Raw genomic sequence first — 22,055 nt, 5'->3', positions numbered from 1 at the left:
AATACAGACTAAAGAGAGAGTTCTGATGTACACCCCAGACTTGGAACTGCAGAAAATGACATGCTGTCATGCCACACATCTAGGAACAGACATCCGACAGGACAGTTGTTTTCACCAGGCAGCCCAGGAGTCAGAAGAATGTGCTTACGCTGTCACCTCCTTGCATAGCCCTGACTCTCACCTCAGGAGTTGCCAACTTCAAAACAGCCAAGTCTGGTTTATTTTCCCAGTGCTGTTCTAATATTCAGACATAATGGATTGTGAGAAACAAACTGTGTGAGTGATCAGGACACACAGTCTGGTCAAAGCACGTTTCACTGGGGTGCCTGCAAAGGACGGGAATGGCAAGAAGCCCTGTGGGGCATGCTTTACAGCTATCCCTGCCAGCAGTGCTGCTTGTGGACCCTAATTTTTTTTCCAGCATGCATAATCTGCATTTTTGAATAATAAACTTCTCTCAGTTATGTTCCTGAGAGTCCAGGAAATGCTGAGGCACTCCCTATTCCTCTGTTCTCCCACACATGATCCATAGACCTTTCACTGAAAACCACAGCACAGCAGACCACAGACACCTCCAAAGCTGCAGTGCAATGTTATAGGTGGAGGTGCAGTCATGCAGCTGAAGCTTGACGTGAATTCTTAAAAACATCCCTTGACAGGTTACAGAACAAAAGGAATAAACCCCTTTCAAATTGACCAAAGTATCTCCTTGAGACAATATTCATCTAACTGTATTACCAAAACCTCTCAGATTACATTTTCAGAAATGATCTAAGACTGGAAACAGTATCACTAAAATGCACAGTTTAATTTATAGACACATTGACAAAAAAGGGCAAGGGGGCTTCAGCTCCGCTGAAAATGCAGGGAGGAAGAGTGTGAAGTCCCCTAGGCCGAGTAATTTCAATCACAGGACCATCTTTGCCCTCTTGTGGGCAAACTTCTCTCCTGCAGCTTCTCAGCATATTTCTGTTCAGAGCGCACTGTGTGAAGGGTGGGAAAAGAACGAAAAGCCATCGTTGGCCTTTCCTGTGCTTCCCTTAGCACACAAAGAATAGCTATTCTGAATCCAAAGAGAGGTCAAGCACCAAACCCCGCCAAGTAGTCAACATTGCTCGGTTCCTACGGGACAGCACGGTGGCTGGTAAGGAGAAAACCCCCCTGAAAACAAGGAAACACAGACGTGTGGTGAACAACAGATGCACAGACAGCAGCAACCACGTGGTGCCTGTGCATTCACAAAGGAAAGCTGCAGTCCACCAGCCTACCTTCTGCCCTGCTGCACTGTTCTGATCAGTTACAGTATGCTAACTTAGGTTATGCTCCTGAGGAAGAAGTTGTCACAACCTGAGCAGTAACACACCTTGAACTGTGTGGTCATACTCTGAATTAGTAAATTGTTACTAATCTTTCTTAGGACTTCTGAGTTTATTTCTCATGCTGTGAGCATCCCCTTTTTCCCTTAGGAATCCTTATGGTTATACTCATCTCTGGCAACTTCAAAGAGACAATTTTGCAATAAAGAAAAACATACAGTGGCACTCCAATTTCAGTGCCAATAATGAAGGAAGTGCTGCTTCTCCTCCTGTTTACAAGATGAGCACCAGGTAATAAGCAATGTGTAGGACTACGAAACAAAAAAGCTACCCTACCAGAAAGCAAGCAGGTTTTTCTTTTCCTCTCCCCCTACCACTGACACACAAACACTTTATGAAGTATCAGCAGCTCCCCCTCAACCAAGTAACCTGGTCACCTGAATTTTTCTACACCAGCAGAAATGGTTTGCCTTTCACATCTTTTCCTAGTTTGTGCTCCTTCCTTTAACAAGTCTGCCACTTTATTTTTTTTTCAGTTCCATGTAACCAAGACAATAGGATAGCAGCACTCAAATAATGCTTCCAGAGTCACCTACAGACCATGACAGGTGTAAAGGCTATTGCAAACTAGTTTGGTTGGACCCTGTGGTAAAAGGGAATACTGACCTTATCAGATCTTTCCTCCTGGAAATTTCCAGTGAGAATATCCACCTTTGCAAGTCCGACCCTCTTCCCCAGTAACAGGCAAACACAATGCAAGCTCCTTCCTCCAAACCAGGAACAAAGAATGATGTTATTTCCTATGGCTCTGGGAGAACTACAAAGTAACACCAAATCACAGCAGCAGAAATGAGGAACAGAAGTTATTTACTAATATTTTATTAAAAAAAAAATACTAAAATATTTTAGAAAGTTCTGAAGATCACAAAAAGTGCAACACATTTAAAAAGGTTTAGAATGGAAAAATACACATTTTGAAGTTATTTTTTATGGAAATTCAAGGCAACAAGACTGTATAAAATTTTTATTTTATATATATAAACCCACTATATTATCATCCTGATTTCATCATCATTAAAAAGTCACTTAAATTCGCTAAGGTAATAAAAGTGATAGTTCTGAACAGCATAAAATTTAATATCTAGAGAACTGCTTACGTTTACAGCAATAAACTAAAACAAAGATGAATTTCTATCTTAAAGGCACTTCCAATACCTTGATTCATTACAATTTGATATAACCTCTCAAAAAATATTACTTTTTTCCCTTCAGCTTAGAAAGCTTGGTATTTTTATTGCACAAATGTGAACAAGGATCACCATGGTGGCCATTATGCAAAAACATCTTGTGCACAGCTCTGAGAAATGTTTGAGAGAACTCATGGCTTTTTCAAGTTAGCGGGTACAAAGGTAAAACTCAATTGTAACAGACCACAGCCCTTCCCTGCTATTTTTAGGCATGGAGTGCAAGCACTAAGGCACAATTCCTTCACATGTTCAGAACTCAAAGGACACTGGTAGAATTGTGATTTTCATGTGGGCTAAATGCCACGCACAAAATTTAACATTCACAATCTGCACAATACCTGTACAGATTTTCAGAGCAGAAACTCACAGTCCAGCCACTTAACAAGTCCTCACGTGTCCTGGAGAAACTTCTTCACCGATTTTCAAGGCACTGAAAACAAAGCCTGAAAGTGGCTACAGAGCCTTTGAATACTTTTGTATGGGCTCAGCTGGAAAAGAAGAAAGCTCTTAATGCGACTGAGCAAGCTCACAACACCAGTGCCAGGCACAGTGTTGTAGAAGACAATCACCACACAGATGTACTGGCCCAGTTGCTTCTTCCCACAGGTTTTACTACCAGTTAAGATTGTGCAGAGATGTTTACTTTGCAAATAGAAGAAAAAAATTGGACAGCTGCTTGTAATAGCACTTCTGCCAGAGCTCCCACCACTCTACTGAGCAACCCCTAATCCACTTTGGCCAAAACCAGCTACCTTACCATAAGCAATTAAAATAAAACAGGCTGATTTCATCAGAAGCAGGCTCGGAAACCAACTGACCACTTCGCTGACAGAGCACAGGAGAGGTAAGAGCCATCCACAGTGCAACATGCATAGAGCTCCTGATGTTTAATCCAGCTCCAACACCATTCTCTGGTATCAGGCCAATTACAAGATATGCTCAAAGCCTGGATCTGACGCCAGATGCATCAAAGGGGACATGGCAATACTGCAGGAGACCCATCTGCTCAGCCACTACAGCAAGGAAGTCTCTCCCCCACCTAGCTGGGAGGGCAGAGAAGCCAGGAAAGACACACACTTGCCGCTTTATCTTAGGAAGCTGATAATGCAGTTAAAAAAATGACCTCACATGAAGCAGAGAGCAGCATACACATTGGCAAATCTGCCTCACAACTATTTTGAAACAGATCATGAAGAATTTAAGAATCACTTTGTACTTAAAAGCCTAAAATTAATAGTACCACTGTGCAGAAACTAGTTAACCAACTAGTTTGTAAACCACAATATTGCAATTTCCTTAAAACCTGTAACCAATATATGACTTCCTTGTAGTATTTAACTACTATGTGACAGGCTGTATCTGGAGTGGAGCAATATGTATTGGTGTAAAGAACAGCAGGGCTCTTCCTGTCTGTAAGCTCCTGTGCCATAAGGAAAAACAACTAATCAGTTTCTCAAAGACTGCTGTTTGTTGTTTTCATTAGACAATAGCAACACTTACATCCGTTTCAGTCAGAGAAGGACTCTAATCCTCAAATCTCATGGATCAGCCAGTTGGTGAGAGAATGTGTATAGACTACCTGCTTGAACAGCTGAAAATGAAAACAAAACACATGCCAAACTCCCCTCATTCTAAAAACATGCCAGGGATGCCAGCATACATGTAGCAGAAGAATCCATCAAACCATTCTGCAAAGGTTGGCAGTATTTGTTTCAAAAGGCCTAATAGTCAGATTACAGGGGTCAGGAGATCTGAGAGTCACTTCTGACACCAGCTCCTTGTGGCACCTTTTAATAAAAATAACTTGCTTTGTATTTCAGTTTCTCCTTGAAGTATCAGCAGAGATATCATAGACAGGGAGGCCAAGGCAGATCCCTTACGGTACCAGTATCTCCAATTCAGGAACAGATACAGGTAACAAAGGTGACCTGAGGTAACAAAGCACTCAGGAGGGGAAGAGTCCACAAAAAGGCAACCACAACCCAGAGCTCTATTCACAGCCTTTCAAACTGAGAAAAAACATGGGAAAAATTATCTCAAAAGTCCTGTCATTGTGCTGTACTGCTTAATAAACGTCAGCAGCACAGTATTATTAATACTGTATTTACAGCTTTTAATTACAGATCAAGATTTAGAGACTCCAGACATTTTGATGTGGAAACAAATTCAGTAGAAACCTGGTCAGTAACAAAAAAAAAAAGGAAAAACACCACCATCTTAGAATGTTAATTGTAGATATGGACACAGTCCACAGAGTAAGACACTGCAAATCACAGCACAGACATCATGGCAAGTTTCGTATCACCAGTAACACTGCTTGCAAAAGTCTCTAATCTACCCAGTTTACTCAGGTGAGGCTGCGCCTCAAATCCTGTGTTCAGTTCTGGGCCCCTCACTACAAGAGAGACACTGAGGTGCTGAAGTGGAGCCAGAGAAGGGCAATGGAGCTGGTGAAGGGCCTGGAGCACAAGTGTGATGAGGAATGGCTGAGGGAACTGCAGGGTTTAGTCTGGAGAAGAGAAGGCTCAGGGGAACCTTACTGCTCCCTACAACTAACTGACAGGAGGTTGCAGTGAGGTGGGGTCCATCTCTTCTCCCAGGTAACAAGCACTAGGACAAGAGGGAATGGCCTCAAGTTGCACCAGGGGAGGTTTACGTTGGCTATTAGGAAAAATTTCTTCACAGAGAGGGTGCTCAGGCATTGGAACAGGTTGCCCAGGGCAGCAGTGGAATCACCGTCCCTGGAAGTGTTCAAACACCGTGTAGATGAGGCCCTCAGTGACATGGGTTAGTGGTGGTCTTGGCAGCCCTGGGGTAATGGTTGAACTTGATGATCTTAAAGGTCTTTTCCAACCCAGTTGATTCTATGATTCAGAGGCAGCTACAGCAAGCTCTGTACACCCAGAATGAGATCACGCTTTAGGGCAAATGGACAACAAAATAAAAATAAAATTAAAAGGCCTGCCAAAAGAATTTTTCTTCACAAAGCAAGAAATTCTATGAAGTAAGGTCTGTCTTTTATGCACGGCTCTGAAACCAAACTACAGCTAAAACTTGATGCTTCACACCACTTGCTAAAATTTTACATCCTCCAAGCAAAGTGCAGTGTTAGGTTTAAGTCTCAGACCATAGAGAGAGAACATCACAAATTCACGTGCATCAGAAAGTGGCAGCACTGGAAAAAAACTCTGACCTTCTTCTGCAGTCCTTTGTCTTACAACAGCTTCCTCAACCTTTTCCAAATACAGCTTGCTCAGACAATTTCTGGAGGGCTTAGTCTCAATCCTGCCACAGTAGGTTACAGGAGAATAAATTTGTCAGACTAGGGTATTGATGAAATGGAGTTACTGCCTGGAAGACATGGCAAATGTTACAAGCACTCAAACAAGAATTGTTTTTGCATAATTGCCCTTTTCTCAGTTACTTTGGTATTTTAGAACATCTCCTGGCTTACAGAAACTTGCTCAACTTTTGAAGAGCTTTCCTCTTAAGTGAAGTCTAGCAGTCTTGCTTCTATCTTACATGTGAGAAATACCTTTTCATCACTGCATTTCCTTTGCAGCCATCAACATGTGGCCCAACACGTCCGTCACTTGCCTGACACGTTGTATCAGTAGTGTTTTCTTGCAGTCACTTTTAAGACAAATCAAAGGTACAATGCTTATTTCCTTGTTTACCACCTGAGCTTATCAGTAGCAAAAAGTCTCAAGCTAGTGCCATATTTATAACCTAAGAAAATGATGGGGTCCATAGCCATCCTGGCAGAACTTACCATTATCTATGCATGAAAAAGGTGCATATGGTATTAACCTGGGAAGTAATAGTCACCACTATCAATGTACAACAATATTCCCACTGATGTTCAGATCGTTGCTTTGGGGTTAATTTGTGAAAATACTTATTCTTCACCTTTTCCTCTCACAGCTGACTTTTCAAGCTTCTTCCTGCAACTTATATAGCTTTTGAAAGAATCTGAAAGAAGATTCTGGCACACAAGTGCAAACTTTGACAATAATAGGGTGCAAAATTGCCTCCTTAATACACCATTACATTTCCCTCCCCATAAAAACCCTATAGTTGCTGTTCCATTGAACTGATCTCCACAGACTTAACTAAGATGTAGGAATAGTATAAACAAAAGCCCTCATTTAAGGACAAGCATTGCTATAAGGCTCCAGTCAGGTATCTGTTTTCTTTCACAGTTTGACCAGTAAGTATAAAAATTAATTCTGCCATACTAATTTATAACTCTCAACAGAAATATCTGGTCCATTTATAGAGAAAAATATCTTTAGGATATAACTCAGAATTTACGCATCACACATTAACACACATTAGTCTCCTCTGTCAAAACCAGATTAGCAAATCGTCCTTAAGCTACTCTATTTAGACATGAGTGGTTTTAGTCTATGTCACCTGCACAGGCAGCAGGACCAGTTACCTTAGAACATGATGCTCAGGATGCCATTACTTGACCTAAAGATCTATCAAGATTTGCGATGACCAATGCATACAAAATAGACTGGAATGAAGACAGAGAAGTTGTTACCTACAGCACACTGAAAGTTCATTTTAGTTTGCCCCAGTCCAAAAAAAAAAAACAACAACAAACAAAACCAGAAAAGAATGAATTCCAGAAAGTTAGCTTTGCTGATTTAATGGCTGATTTTCTGTGGCACCCGGAGTGTGGGCAGGATCTGCAGAGTGTCCATCGACGTGTTGTTTCCGACAGTCAAAGTAGTCTGTAATACTTTCAGCTAAAAATACAGTACTTGCAAGAAATCCAAATACCTGTGAAAGCAAAGGGAATAGATTATTCTAAAATATGTAAACATTAACAGTATTCTAACATTGTTCGGAGAGATTTGCTGGACTACTTCCGTACGTTCATAATGCTTATATAAGAAGATTACAGTCCTCCTTAAATCAGGAGTTTCAGATCAGAAATCATAATTCTAGCACACTTAATGCAAAAGCTTTTTAAGTTCTCATTTTCTTAATCAAGTGTGAAACTTACAATATGTTCTAAACAGCCCTTAATAGTAAAAGTATATTAATTTTATTGCAAAAAATTAGTTATTAAAGCAGCATGGCACTGGTGGTAGAGTTATCGCCAAGAGATTGCTGCTGATTAAAGGGATTATGTAAAGAAGAGTACCACATGGAAAGTGAGGGGCCATCAGATCTGCAGAGCCTAAGCAAATCCTTACTGGGTTAGCAAGGGGCGGATAGAATGACATTCTGTTAATGATATTTCATTATTAGACATGGCAAGATAGGGGTAAGGAGAAGGCTGGTTTTACCAGCTTCTTTCAAACAAGGAAAGAAACATATACATTATTCTAATTTTACATGCCTGGTTTGCCCAAAAGCAATTTGACACCAGTAAGTCTTAAATCACAATAGTCTTTGTTTTCCCAGCTCCAGAAAAAAAGTAACCACAAAACCAGAACACAATCCTAAAAGACTTTATACTCAAACCATTAGGGGCGAATGTATCAACATCACAGAAGATGACTGCACAAAAATGAGTATCTCTAATAGCTCCTTCTGCCTGTACACAGAATTATTCTGTATTATGCTTTCTTTTCTAACTCATTTTTTCTCATTCAAGAAGAAAACTCAAAATTTGATCTTTTAATCTCACACATTCTCAATTCCAAGGTTATGCAACAGAAGTGCCAAATGAGTGAGGAACTGACATCCACAGCATCCCAAAGCCTCTTCAGTGCCTTGCCCTGAGCTTCTTCAGTGTTCCCTCGGAGATGCATGCCCTGTTGTTCTTCCATTTCTGGCACTGAGGAAACTGCTGCTCTTACTGCAGCCTTTGCATGTCAGCATTCTCCACATACACTTTATAACACCTGGCAAAAGACATGGTTTCTTGCTGACTTTGTGAGGGGTGGAATTATGAAGAACAATTGAGGGAAAAGTAGGCATTTCAGAAATGGGATGTGAGAACTGAGTAAGCTGTGAGAGATGCCAACATCAAAATACTGATGGAGCCAAGGCAGTGAGATCTGAGGAAGCCAGAAGCAAGCTGCAAATGCTGAGGAGCTGCAAGTGGATGCAGAGCTTTCCAGAAATCCTGAGAAATGCCTGCTGTTTGGATTTCCTATGGTAAGTTTCTGGAAGGTCTGAAATAGCTAATTCCTCCTGAAAAATCATACTTTGCTGAGTTCTGTTCCCTGCCCAGTTTCTTCCCTGAAAATTGAGTAAAGTTTAGAGGGCAGAGAAATTCACATACAAGATAAATACAAGGTAAATCATGCAATTTGAAGACTTACACATGCAGCTTTTCCAGCAGCAGAATCAGAGCTGGTCACACTAAGTGCTGTTGCTGCTATCAGAAAACAGACACCTATGGCTGACACAAGCCAAATGTTCTGCAAATATAAAAAGATGAGTGTTACAGAATTGTTGATATTCTACCTGAAAAAAAGAACAAGCATCATAACAGCAGCTGAGTTAATCCCACCAGTGAACTTATGCTTTGAAACTCTCAAGCTTCAGAAAAATACATCTTACAACTACATCCCAAAAACCATTCAATATTAACAACTAATTAAAAGAGCCTGCATTAGATACGCCCCTGGTTTTGTCTTCTGCAAGAACTCCATTCATTTGATCTAACTTTTTTCACAATCAAACTCAAGCTCAGGTCAACCATTATTTCCCTATGTAAAACATCTGGGAAATCAGAAACCTGTAAATGTGCTCATTCAAATCTCTTACTACACTCCCTTATCTGTATCTTCACATAAAAAAGCCTACTGTTTGCTCTGAAGACAAATAGGAAGGGACACTCGTAGAACAGTACAATATTCTCACTGACATTACAATGCACCTTTGTGCCACTGTTGGGTCTTCTGAAATACAAAAGAGCATAAACTGTAATGAGTATGACTATTCTAAAAAGGAGCTAGGCTACACCAATTATGAAAATAGATAAACAGGCAAGTTACAAGTATCATGCTGGCAGTAAACTGTGCTCCATATACGTGCATAGATGTGACTACTATGCAGTAGTATTAGTCTGTGTGAGAAACTTCCACACGGGTCCTAAAATCCTGCAGTTAACCACCACGACAATTTGGAAAAGTCAATATAAAAGGGACTCTCAAAGTTGATTCAATCTTTAAAAATAATCTACTTTAATCTATCCTTTAAATAGAGAATAAAAGGAGATCCATTCTGCATAGCCTTTTTACTCCAGAGTAGTCTTTCAGCACTTATAAGATTTGTTAAAAAAAAATAAAAATAAATTAAATCCTTACCACATTTCCTACTTTATCTTTCCCAAATACTTCATATGCATTAGTGCAATACACACACAGGATCAGAAGGCTCAAAAGAAAGGCAGCGCAGCTTATGAACTCAAAGAAGTAAAGTCCACCACAGTTGACACAATTCTCCACCATTTCTTCACAAATAACAGCCAGAAGAGAGAGAATCTGCAAATGAATAACATGCTTGACTTGGATCAAGTTTCCAATATCTTACACAAACATTAATATGATATGAATATCAATAAAGGCAGCTGTAAGGAAAATCCTCCATGTACAAAAGAACCCAGTAAAATTCTGCACTATTTTCTTACAGGCAGGAAATAATTATTTCATAGGATCATAGCATGGTTTGGGTTGGAAAGGACTTCAAGATCACACAGTTCCAAGCCCCCTGCCATTGGCAGGGACACCTCACACCACACCAGGTTGCCCAGGGCTCTGTGCAATCTCGCCTTGAACACTGCCAGGGATGGAGTATTTACCACTTCCTTGGCAACCTGTGCCTGTGCCTCACCGCCCTTACAGTAAAGAACTTCTCCTGTTTAAGTTTAAACCAATTAACCCTTGTCCTATTGCTACAGTCCCTGATGAAGAGTCCCTCTCCGGCATCCTTACAGGCCCCCTTCAGATACTGGAAGGCTGCTATGAGGTCTCCATGCAGCTTCTCTTCTCCAGGCTGAACAGCCCCAACTTTCTCAGCCTGTCTGCATGGTTTATACTTGCTCTTAAAGTTGGTCAGTAAACTACATTCAGAGGAGCTGAGCACACATCACCTAATACAGGCTTTTTGATTAGACTGTCAAGATTCACGATTTGTGGGTTTGTGCAACTGTCAGTTGGAGGCAGATGAGGAAGGCAGTGTGAAGGCACACATCCTGCTCTGAACAGGCTCAAATGCTACTGCTCACTACTTACAACTGCATTTAATTTTAAATGCATTTGGGTCCAGGGCTGAGGGGGAAACTGGACAGTACTGACCCAGTCAGCTCCCTCCCCCGAGTTTACAGCTGAAGTTACCACCCTTGCTAACACTTCAAAGAAAGCATATGTACCTAATAACTCAGTAACAACAGCAGCTCAGCTGTACTTGCAGGAACCAAAACTTTATGTTTAAACTATGCTGGACAGTGTTTAAGCTATGCAGAAGCTTATGTTCACCTTCGTGCTACTGTGTGTTTTGAGGAAATAATGCAAATTCATTCCTATACAGTCACCATTCATCTGCTGCTGAATTTTCTACTATTTTAGCATACAGGAATACTGCTTTATTTAAACGTTCTCTGATTTTGGCCACTTCTTGCTTTTCCTTGATCCCATAGAGTTGTCACAGCATTATAGTAAGGAGTTCACAAAATTAAAACAAGTAGTAGTAGTAGGAATCAGACTCTGTCATAAAATTGAGACTGATACAAGGATGATGATCATACTTTTAATAAAAGTATATTTTAATAAGAGTATAAGAACATATTTTTAGTAGGAGTATATAGGCAATGATGAAGCTGATGGGTTTTCTTAAATAATCAAATTCTAAAATTCAGAATTGTTCTTGAAAATAACCACCAGCCTTGGGTTTCAGTTTTCTGACAACAAAAATAACAACAGTTTAGCATGTGGGAATTGTAAACTTCCCCAGCTAAGCCAGACCATGCAAAACACTTCAAAGCATCATGTTTTCAAAATGCTGATCATAAAGTAAACAGGATCTCAGAAAGGGGAAGAACCTGAGCTGGGAAACTGCAATATTACTATCAGGCCTCCACATACTTCCCTTCTGTCCCACAGCAGCTGGCAAAGCAAACTCTTCAGCAGCTCTCACACCTAAGCCAGTGACTACAGTGGGTGAGGAATATGTTGAACTCTGAATTTTCAATCTTTAAGTGTTATTTTTATTTCAAAAGATTTGCTTTCAGCTGTGTCCAATGACTTTCCCTTTCACATTTTCCACAAGGTCAGCTGAAGTGAGAGATACGCTTTCAGGTATAGTTCTAGCTCTTTTTATTAACACTGAAAACTGAATGCCATTCCCTTCACCTAGGATGCAACAGTACAGAAAGGAAATAAACCTCCCCTTAAAAGAATTTATAAGCCCAGATAACCATAATATGAACTAAATAACTGAAAAAAAAACCTTCTCCACTGAGTGTACAAAGTAGAAAAAAAGACTCACTCAGAGAAAAGCTATAAAGGGTTCAGTATAAAATACATGAGATTTAGCAAGTGGAGTCCTATGTGGGACTTGTCCAAGTCAATATTCATTTTGTATTGATAAGCTGAATAACAAAAGAGAGTACATACTTAAAAAGCTTTGGCTTCAAGAAATTTGATTAAAGTAGTGTATCAGCAGTACATTTATAAGCTGCCAGAGAGCTCTGCTTGCGTTTCTTAACTTGCTTCTTGATACCAGTATGAGAAACAAAAGGGATTACTGTTTTTCTACTACAACAAAAGAATAGTTTCAAATACCACTAAAAGAATAGTTCCTAACTTCAATTTATATGCTTACAGCTCTATAATATAGCAAGAAGTTTTTACTAGTATTAGCCAGAAGATTATGTCTCTAGTACTCATCTGCATTTTAGTTACATCCTGCTATTAGATATACTGCTGCTTTAACCAAGCCAGAAGTTTCCACATTTTATTCAGTTTCCCAAGAACTGTTCTGCCAGTGATCCAACTCTGTCCATCAGCATTAGTCCTGGGATGAGTGCAGGCCTCTACAGGCTTACATGAAGCAGCCAAAGCTCCTTCTGTTGTTTTTTTTTTTTTATCTGCCTTCTCCACACCAATCCCATAGAGAAGCCCTAACAGGCAATGCCCAAATATCACTACTGCTTCTGCCAATAAAGAGTGAAAAGGGGCAGGTCAGCGACTCCTCATTTTCTTGAGAGCAAAACCTGGGCAGAGTTTCTTTCACCCTGAAGCCCAGGGCAAGACCTGAAGACAAGACCTGACAGCTGCCACCTTCCTTCCCTCTTGCCCAGAGCCCTGCACTACCAGCATTGGTGGGCAGGCAGAGCTTACCCAGCACATGGGTCAGGGCACAGTTCAGAGCCTGCCCAGGCTGCAGGGTGGAGACACAGTTTTTAGTCCTACCTGTCAATATGTATACCAGAAATCAACCATCTTTATCTGCCCCCTACCAGCAAGAAGTTATTCATTAATACTGACATTAATGTTGGAAGTTTCTACACAAGTGTCAAGTTTCTAAAGTAGATTTAGCAAGTGAAAGACTATAAATGAGTGCTATGGAAATAAAGCATATCAATGAACTTTCCAGCAGGCCTGTGAAAATGCTCAGCAGTGCTATTCCCAGTACAGAATCGTCTCATTCAGATGGGTGCACATACTAATCCTGTAAGTCTCCACAATCAGGACTTCCTACTATAGGAAGAGAATAACTTAGAAAAAGAGATGTTTAAGACTGAATTACAATTTTCCTTTCCAGTTAGGGCATTTTAGGTGAAGTCAAACAATAGTTGATGACAAGGATTTCTGCTTTAGGTAAGAGTTTGTTTCTACCTCAATCTTGGCACAATATGTGCTGTGCCATTTACCTTTATGCACAATCTGAACCAGACATGGATTAACAAAAACATTTCACCTATTTAAAAAAAAAAAAGAAGAAGAAAACAATATAGAAAACATGGGTTTGGTCACATCTATAACGAGGACCACTGATTTTCTGAGTGCAATGCCCTGTTCCACAGTCCACATGAGTGATTATGAGTGCATAATCACAATAACTGCCACTATTCTTGTGACACAAGGCTAATAGATGTTAATGACCAGCATCGTTGCTGGCATTTCCAAAAATTATCACTTTCCCAAAACAGTAACATTTTTCTGACTGCAGATACGGAGGCTTCCACCTTTAGGAATTTCTGAGGATGTTTAAAGTGTTTTGACCAAGAACTCCAAGATCTGTGCATTTTGATAGAGGGATACAAAAAAGGAGGGGGAAAATGTTGGAAATTAAGAGGTGAATGACTATAACTCCATTTTCATTTTCCTCTCATTGAAGCATAGGTATAGGCCATAAAGTGCTATTCCTAATTCTTTAGAAGCATTATCAAGCACCTATTCATCCTATTTAGGATAACCATATTTTTCCTTTTTTTCCTACCCAGAAAGCTTTTTAGGTAATGCCTCTGTTCAGGTAAACAGTTTAAGACTTTAGTACACCAGTACATTTGTGTAAGTGATAGTTTTAGTTGGTAAGCCTACTTACATAAATGCTCTGAGAGCAACAGATCTATCTAGCTGCAGATCTTACCTTATGGATCTCCAGTACCTGATGTAAAGTTTATGTCCTATTTTATTTACATATTTAAATCATTCTCAAATGTGATTTCTTTTTATTATCTCAGACAACATTTTCTTGGCAGTGTTACTGTTACTTTTACAAGGATTTAAGAATACTACGTTTCTGGTTGAGGCCTCTGACTGTGTGTGAGACAAAGTTTAAAAACCAAACATCCCCTTTTCTGCAATGCTGCAGTAATGAGAAAGGGTTGGAAATCACCTACGATTCCCCTAAACATGAGACATCTGACTAAAAAGCCACTTTGCTGCTTAAAAAATGTATCCTAACAGATAACTTAGGGTCAACTGCACTTTCTTTCCTGCTGTAGGTTTCACTGCCTCTCCCCCAGTACTCAAGAATGATGCTCCTTGTGTTCCTATCAGCAGTCACACTGGCCCACCGCTGAGCACCGAACAGACAGCAGTCTGAATCATGTGCCCAGCTGCTGAATCCATTCAGGAATAACATTCCTGAGCAAAACGCAAGCAGGATGCAAGTCTTCTATTTCCTAGTGGGCACAGGACCATCCAACATGAAGTGAGGCACTGCAAAGTCTCATGCAATAGGCCACCACCAACATTGCACGTTTCTAGAGCAATTTTCTACCACGAATCATGGCAGAAATGGGTGCTCTGATTTTAGCAGGGCTAGCACAGCATGAAAAGCTTATAAATGGGGTGCTGGAGCAGCAAGAAAGGGAGGTTAGGATCTGACGACTCAGCAAGCTCTTCCTAGCTTTACTGTCCTACCCTGAGATTCAATCAAACGCTTCTGTCTCCTGTTTTGAATCCAACATGGCCCCAAGAAGAAAATACAAAGTTTCCTGAGAGGTTTCTCTCTCATTTAAACCATTATGACAGCAGGCAGCTGCACCGCAGCTTGTGCAAATAACCATCAAATGTCATGAACCTTAGTCAACCGACCATCAGATGTCAGCACCTGCTCTGGTAGCTAGAACATGAAACAGGAACAAGCCCATTACTTCACCACCATAACCTAATCTGAACCTGTAGAGATGACGGCACTGTAAGAGACCACATCTGCTTTCCATCTAAGTTACAAGTCTGTTCAGCTTTACTGACCAACAACAACGGCAGGCTTTGCTTCTGCAACGCCTGAAGTCAGGTTTCCTGGTGGAGCGAGCCCTTTCCTGACGGACACACATAACCAGCTAACAACCTGAAGTTACGTCCACCTTTACCGGCCTGCACTTTGCCAGGGCAGAGTTTCACTTGTAAGCGGCGGGAGATTGCACTGAAGCCGGAGGTCTCCGCAACTCACTCGTTCCTGTCCCAGCGCTACCCTGTGGGCAAGCAGGGAGACCTGCAGAGCAGGCGGGTGGGAGCGATGATACGGCGGGAGCGAGCCCAGCCGGCAGAGCGGAACCGCGCCCTCTGCTCTCCCCACCCGCACCCCGCCGCCGCCCGGCCCCGCGCACCCCTTTGAGGCTCTCGGCCTCTCCCCGCCTTCCCGGCAGCCATTCTGACAGTGGGTGCTCGCTGCGCGCAAGGTCCCGGCACGACCCCAGCCACCGCCTGTGGAAGCGCGCGGGCAGCCCGTCCGCAACCGCCACGCTGGCCTCGCTCCCTCCGGGCTGAGGAGAGCAGGGCAGTGGAGTGGAGCGGGGCGACTCACCGCTTGGAGCGCTTTGGCCGGCAGCCGCCATCCCCACAGGTGCTGCAGGGTACATCCGAAGCAACGGGAGGGCTTGGCCTGCGGCTCGGTGGTCTCGTTGTAGACGTTGCCATTGTCCATGGCCGCGCCGCCGCCGGCTGCCAGTTGCGGGAAAGAGAAAGCAAAAGAGCGGCGGCAGCAGAGGAGGAGGAGGAGGTGGTAGAGAAGGCGGTGTCCCGCGGGGCCAAAGGCGCTCTCGCGCCCCCCGGTGGCCGGTGGGAGCGAGGGCTGCGTGAGGCGGGCAAGCAGGGCCGGGCCAAGGGCAGCGGAGCAAGGTCCCCTCAAGCCTGAAGCTGCTCCCAGCTTCGTAAGGGAGCTTATTAAGAAATTTACAAGATTATACCCTCCTGTTGCCACACGAGATTAGGGTATGGGGAGGGTTTTTTAAACCAAAGCTTTCTCTGCTGTCAGTCAGATAAAGCAGTAGCATCCCTTAGTCTCTACTAATATTCTTCCATTACCTTGCCTAGATGAGTTTTTAAAAGAAGCTACAGCTTTTGGTGCCTGCAAAAGAGCAGATTGAGCCCACTCTATGCAAACAAAAGGTGTGTTAAGTTCTCTTTTATATTATTCATGTTTTATCCACAGAACTATTACGGTCCTCTATAGGCAAGTTCAGTTATACTTCACTTACTTAAATCCAGTCAGATACAATCTACTGACCAAAAAGATGGCAATTTGCTTTCTTAACCATAGCTGTATACACGCTGAGGTGACAGAGCAGGCTGTTCAGGCACTGTCTTCATTTCAGAACCACACAGTGAATGGAAGGATGTGTGACTTGTGAGGTAGGTGCTATTTTTAACTCCACCAAGGGCCACTGTTAACTGCACAGATGGGACAGTACGGGCCAGATAAAAGCAGTCAGGCCATGCTGTGTGCTGAACAAGTACCAGCAGGCTGTGTGCATCACTTCTCCCAGTAAGACGTGTAGGGTCTCCAGGCAGGATGGTGCAGAATTATCTATGCCATAAACAATGTTTGCCTGCAGGAACTGGCTTGAGAGGCAAATGGGCAGGGCAGGTTCTGTAATTCCCAAGGCATGGGAGTTTTCACTAAAATAAGTAAGGCATCACCATGGGTGTGCCCTACCTTCTGCCCATTGGGGTCCTGCAGGACCGAGCAGGTAGTCATTTACTGTTACCACCTATGAGTCCCCAGTGCCTTCAGTACCTTTTCTTTGTATTAGTACATTATAAATAAGATTACATTACATGGCTGGCATCTCTCTTCTGACAGAAATTACTTTTTTTGCTTTGTTTTCTTCCTTGATAATATCTCAAAACTGGATGAATAGCTCTAATGCCAAAAAATGTGTGTTTAGGCTATGCAGTGGTTTGAGGGAGACAGCACTTAATGACAGGACAAGACAGGAGATAGAAGCAAGATAGTTCTTTTAAGGTGTTTGGTAGCATCTAAGGCTATTTAGTAGTTGTTTCCTTTTGAATCATTACCAGTGTCTTAATGCAAAATTGCTAGATCATGAACATAGATGTTAGTATTCAACACTGCTCTTCAAGGAGTCATAGAAGCACAATTGCTGAGGTGAGTAGCCCGAGAGAGGACGCCTTCAACACCGGAGCAGGGGGGGGGAGATCAGCGTCCAGGAGCCTCAACTCAGAGCGACAAGAGCCTCCCACCGAGGGAGCCTCAAGTCCTCGCCAGGCCCTGCCCAGGAGCCGGCAGCTCAGCTGACGAGAGCGAGCAGCTGACTCACAGGGAGCGGAGCCAGGAGCAGCGGCACCAGCCCTGAGTGGGTGAAAACCTGCCCCAGGGAGCGCGGCGAACAGAGCGGGCGAAGAGGGCGGGTTGGGGCCGTTCGCGCGGGCAGGCGGGCGGGACGGTGAGCACTCGGCGTATGAGCAGGGCTCGGTGCGGGAGCTCTGCTCTGGCTGCCCCGGCGGTGGCAGCGTAGGCACCCAGACAGAGCCGGTGAGAGGGGAGGCTGCAGCGCAGAGCTCGGGGTGTAGAGAGTGCCTGCACTGGTCTGGTGAGGGGAGGGGGCACAATGGGCAGGGCTGCACTCGGTGCGCCCTGGTGGAGGTCCTCCTGCAGCAGGGGTTGAGCTGCGGGATGCTGTTAATAGGCTGCGAGATGTCAGGGAAGCTGAGAGGAAGCAGCACTGCTTGCTCCTGGCCCAAACTGTGCAGGGGCCTCGAGCTTCCCCTCTAGCTCATGGAGGAAAGAAGGAGGCCGTTGACCCGGGAAGCTGGGAAATAGTGACCCAAAAAAAAAAAGCCAACAAAAAAAAGGAGGAAAAGGACAATTAAAAGCAAGGGGCTTCCTCCTAAATCTGTTGTCCCCACGCAGAACTGCTTTGCTGTCCTGCAGGAGGCTAATGAGGAAACGCACTCGAGCCAGAAACAGCTGGCTGATGCCCTGGTAAAGAAGATCTCTACTGGTGCTGCCAGGAAAAAGCAGCGGGTCATAGTAGTAGGGGACTCTACTTCAAAAGGGACAGAAGCACTCGTCTGTGGGCCTGACCTGATCTCAAGGGAGGCGTGTTGCCTACCAGGGGCACGGATCAGGGATGTTGCAGAGAGGCTGCCTGCTCTAGTAAGTCCCACGGACTATTACCCGCTTCTAGTGATATATGTGGGTGCTAGGGATATAGATAGTAGTAGCCTGGGGAACATAAAGACTACAGAGCTCTGGGAGAGGTGGTTAGGGGCTCTGGAGCTCAGACTGTCTTTTCTTCAATTCTCCAGGATACAGGGGAGGACCTAAAAAAAGCTAGGAGGATTGGCCAGGTTAATAAATGGTTAAAAGGGTGGTGTCATAGTCAGGGGTTTGGGTGTCTTGAACATGGGACCCAAGTTTGTAGGCCAGGTCTAGTGGGGGCTGGTGGAGCTGGTCTAAAAGAAGGGGAAGAGCAGTTTTGGTAGGAGGCTTGCCAGGCTGGTCGAGGAGGCTTTAAACTAGATGTGCTGGGGGAGGGGGGCATCATTCCACCTCAACACACCCAGTGAGTTGCCAGAACCTATAATAAATGCTTGGAGCAATGTAGAGATATCCCAGCCGCTCCAGCCAATGAGCCGGCTTCAGTTGGAGCTCGGCTCAGATGCCTCTATACAAATGCCCGTAGCATGGGGAACAAACAAGAGGAATTAGGGACGTGTGCACATACAGGGGTATGATATAATAGGCATCACAGAAACATGGTGGGATGGCTCCTATGACTGGAGTGTTGGAATGGAAGGTTACAGGCTCTTTAGAAAAGACAGGCCCGGCAGGCGGGGAGGGGGAGTTGCCCTTTATGTTAGGGATAGGCTGGAGAGTATGGAACTCTGTCTGGGGACAGGTGAGCAGTTAACAGAGAGTTTGTGGGTGAAGGTTAAAGGGAAAACAGCTATGGGAGACATTACTGTGGGGATCTGTTACAGACCGCCTGATCAAGAGGACTGTGCGGATGCACTCCATAGACAGATAGGAAAAGCCTCACGCGCACAGGCCCTTGTTTTCATGGGTGACTTCAACCACCCTGACATCTGTTGGAAGGACAGTACGGCCCGGCACAAGAAATCCAGGAGGTTCCTCGATTGTGTAGAAGACAACTTCCTTCTGCAAGTAATAGAGGAGCCGACAAGGAGAGGTGCCATGCTTGACCTCGTGCTCACCAACAGGGAAGGGCTCGTTGGAAATGTGACTCTCCAGGGCAGCCTTGGATGCAGCGATCATGAGATGCTCGAATTTTAGATCCTCACGACAGTGAGAAGAGAGTGCAGCAAGCTCACTGCCCTGGACTTCAAGAGAGCAGACTTTGGCCTCTTCAGGAACCTGCTTAGTAAGGTTCCATGGGATACAGCCCTAGAGGGCAGAGGGGCCCAAGGCTGTTGGTTGATATTCAAGGATCACCTGCTACAAGCTCAGGAGTGTTGCATCCCAACCAGAAGGAAGTGCAGCAGGAGGGCCAGGAGACATCCTTGGATGGATAAGGAGCTCCTGAGGAAAATTCAATTGAAAAAAAAGGCATTATAATAAGTAGAAGCAAGGACAGGTGGCATGGGAAGAGTACAGGGATGTTGTTTGGGAAGCTAGGGACCAGGTTAGGAAAGCTAAGGCCCAGTTAGAATTAAACTTAGCTAGAGGTATTAAAGATAACAGGAAGGGATTCTACAAGTACATAGCAAATAAAAAACAGACTAGGGAGAATGTAGGCCCCCTCAGGAAGCCCTCAGGAGAACTGGCTACACAGGATTTGGAGAAGGCTGAGGTTCTGAATGACTTCTTTGCCTCAGTCTTCACTGCAAATGCTCTGACCAAACCACCCAAGTCTTGGAAGGCAGATGCAGGGACTGTGAGAATGAAGACCTTGGGCCCACTGTAGGAGAGGAACTGGTTCGAGACCATCTTAAACTGAATGTGCACAAGTCCATGGGTCCTGATGAGATCCATCTGCAGGTCCTGAAGGAGCTGGCAAATGAAGTTGCAAAGCCGCTGGCCATCATATTTGAGAAATTGTGGCAGTCAGGTGAAGTTCCTGATGACTGGAAAAAGGGAAATATAACCCCCATTTTCAAGAAGGGGAAAATGGATGACCTGGGTAATTACAGACCAGTCAGTCTCACCTCTGTGCCTGGCAAAATCTTGGAGCAGATTCTCCTGGAAGGCATGCTAAGGCACATGAAAATCAACAAGGTGCTTGGTGACAGCCAGCATGGCTTCACTAAGGGGAAATCCTGCCTGACCAATTTGGTGGCCTTCTATGATGGGGCTATAGGACTGATGGACAGGGGTAGAGCAGTTGATGTCATCTGCCTGGACTCGTCAAAAATGTTTGACACTGTCTCACATGATATCCTTGTCTCTAAATTGGAGAGACATCAATTTGATGGATAGACCACTTGGTGGATAAAGAACTGGCTGGATGGCCGCAAGCAAACAGTTGTGGTCAATGACTCAATGTCCAGCTGGAGACCAGTAACAAGTGGTGTCCCTCAGAGATCGGTGTTGGGACTGGTGTTGTTCAACATCTTTGTCGCTGACATGGACAGTGGGATTGAGTGCGCCCTCAGCAAGTTTGCCAATGACACCAAGCTGTGTGGTTCGGTTGATACACTGGAGAGAAGGAATGCCATCCAGAGGGACCTCGACACACTTGTGAGGTGGGCTGATGCCAGCCTTATGAAGTTTAACCATGCCAAGTGCAAGGTCCTACACCTGGGTTGGAGCAATCCCAAGCACAGCTACAGGTTGGGCAAAGATGAGATTCAGAGCAGCCCTGCGGAGAAGGACTTGGGGGTGTTGGTCAATGAGAAAATGAACATGAGCCGGCTTCAGTGTGCACTTGCAGCCCAGAAAGCCAACCGTATCCTGGGCTGCATCCAAAGGAGCGTGACCAGCAGGTCGAAGGAGGTGATCCTGCCCCTCTACTCTGCTCTTGTGAGACCTCACCTGGAGTATTGTGTGCAGTTCTGGTGTCCTCAACATAAAAAGGACATGGAACTCTTGGAACAAGTCCAGAGAAGAGCCACGAGGATGATCAGGGGACTGGAGCACCTCCCGTATGAAGATAGGCTGAGAAAGTTGGGGCTGTTCAGCCTGGAGAAGAGAAGGCTGCATGGAGACCTCATAGCAGCCTTCCAGTATCTGAAGGGGGCCTATAGGGATGCTGGAGAGGGACTCTTCATTAGGAACTGCAGTGATAGGACAAGGGGTAACGGGTTAAAACTTAAACAGGGGAAGTTTAGGTTGGATATAAGGAGGAAATTCTTTCCTGTGAGGGTGGTGAGGCACTGGAATGGGTTGCCCAGGGAGGTTGTGAAAGCTCCATCCCTGGCAGTGTTCAAGACCAGGTTGGACAAGGCCTTGGGTGATATGATTTAGCGTTAGGTGTCCCTGCCCACAGCAGGGGGGTTGGAACTAGATGATCTTAAGGTCCTTTCCAATTCTAACTATTCTATGATTCTAAGACCAGCCTACAAAAGATGAAATATATGGCAACATTTTCTAGTTACTGCTGTCTTTAAGAGTTGTTTTTTCCTGTTCAGGCCTTCTCCAGGAAATAAATATCAATGATGTATGAATTATAAAGGCCAGCTTGCCATTTCAAGCCTAACTTATTAGGTCATTTCATTTATTTATAAGGAGTCGGAGATTTTCCAAAAACAACAGCAAAGCTACAGGAAATGTAAGATCATGTGACAGAGAAGGAATGAAAATTGGACAGCAACACAGGACCTGGTAGCTTAAAAATACTTCAAGCATTATGTTAAAACATACAAAT

At 43.9% G+C, this 22,055-nt stretch overlaps 1 protein-coding gene across 2 annotated transcripts; it reads right to left on the bottom strand.

The window, feature by feature from the left end:
• Positions 1-6,189: 6,189 nt before the first annotated feature.
• CMTM6 (CKLF like MARVEL transmembrane domain containing 6) lies at positions 6,190-15,975 on the bottom strand. Of its 2 annotated transcripts, none has more exons than XM_057424990.1 (4): positions 15,791-15,975; positions 9,841-10,017; positions 8,851-8,949; positions 6,190-7,085 (listed from the first exon to the last, which is right to left on the bottom strand). In XM_057424990.1, the coding sequence occupies exons 1-4, from the start codon at positions 15,908-15,910 to the stop codon at positions 7,020-7,022; spliced, it is 462 nt and encodes a 153-aa protein (XP_057280973.1). In that variant the 5' UTR covers positions 15,911-15,975; the 3' UTR covers positions 6,190-7,019. The 2 variants fall into 2 exon arrangements, with proteins under 2 accessions (XP_057280973.1, XP_057280972.1); XM_057424989.1 differs by lacking the exon at positions 6,190-7,085 and adding an exon at positions 7,204-7,354.
• Between the last annotated feature and the right edge of the window lie 6,080 nt (positions 15,976-22,055).

Source organism: Pezoporus wallicus, unplaced genomic scaffold (assembly GCF_028554395.1).
Source record: "Pezoporus wallicus isolate ANWC-B61680 ecotype Strahan unplaced genomic scaffold, APGP_CSIRO_Pwel_v1 contig_3181, whole genome shotgun sequence".
Classification (NCBI taxonomy): domain Eukaryota; kingdom Metazoa; phylum Chordata; class Aves; order Psittaciformes; family Psittacidae; genus Pezoporus; species Pezoporus wallicus.
This window is presented reverse-complemented; position numbering and strand designations above follow the sequence as displayed.

Coding starts and splice junctions, on each gene's coding strand:
- CMTM6 (XM_057424989.1), bottom strand. CDS start 15,910: ATGGACAATGGCAACGTCTACAACGAGACCACCGAGCCGCAGGCCAAG. Junction 10,018..15,790: donor CGGCCAAAGCGCTCCAAGCG/GTGAGTCGCCCC, acceptor ATTCATTTGCAG/ATTCTCTCTCTTCTGGCTGT. Junction 7,355..8,850: donor CTGCTGGAAAAGCTGCATGT/GTAAGTCTTCAA, acceptor TTGCTTTCACAG/GTATTTGGATTTCTTGCAAG.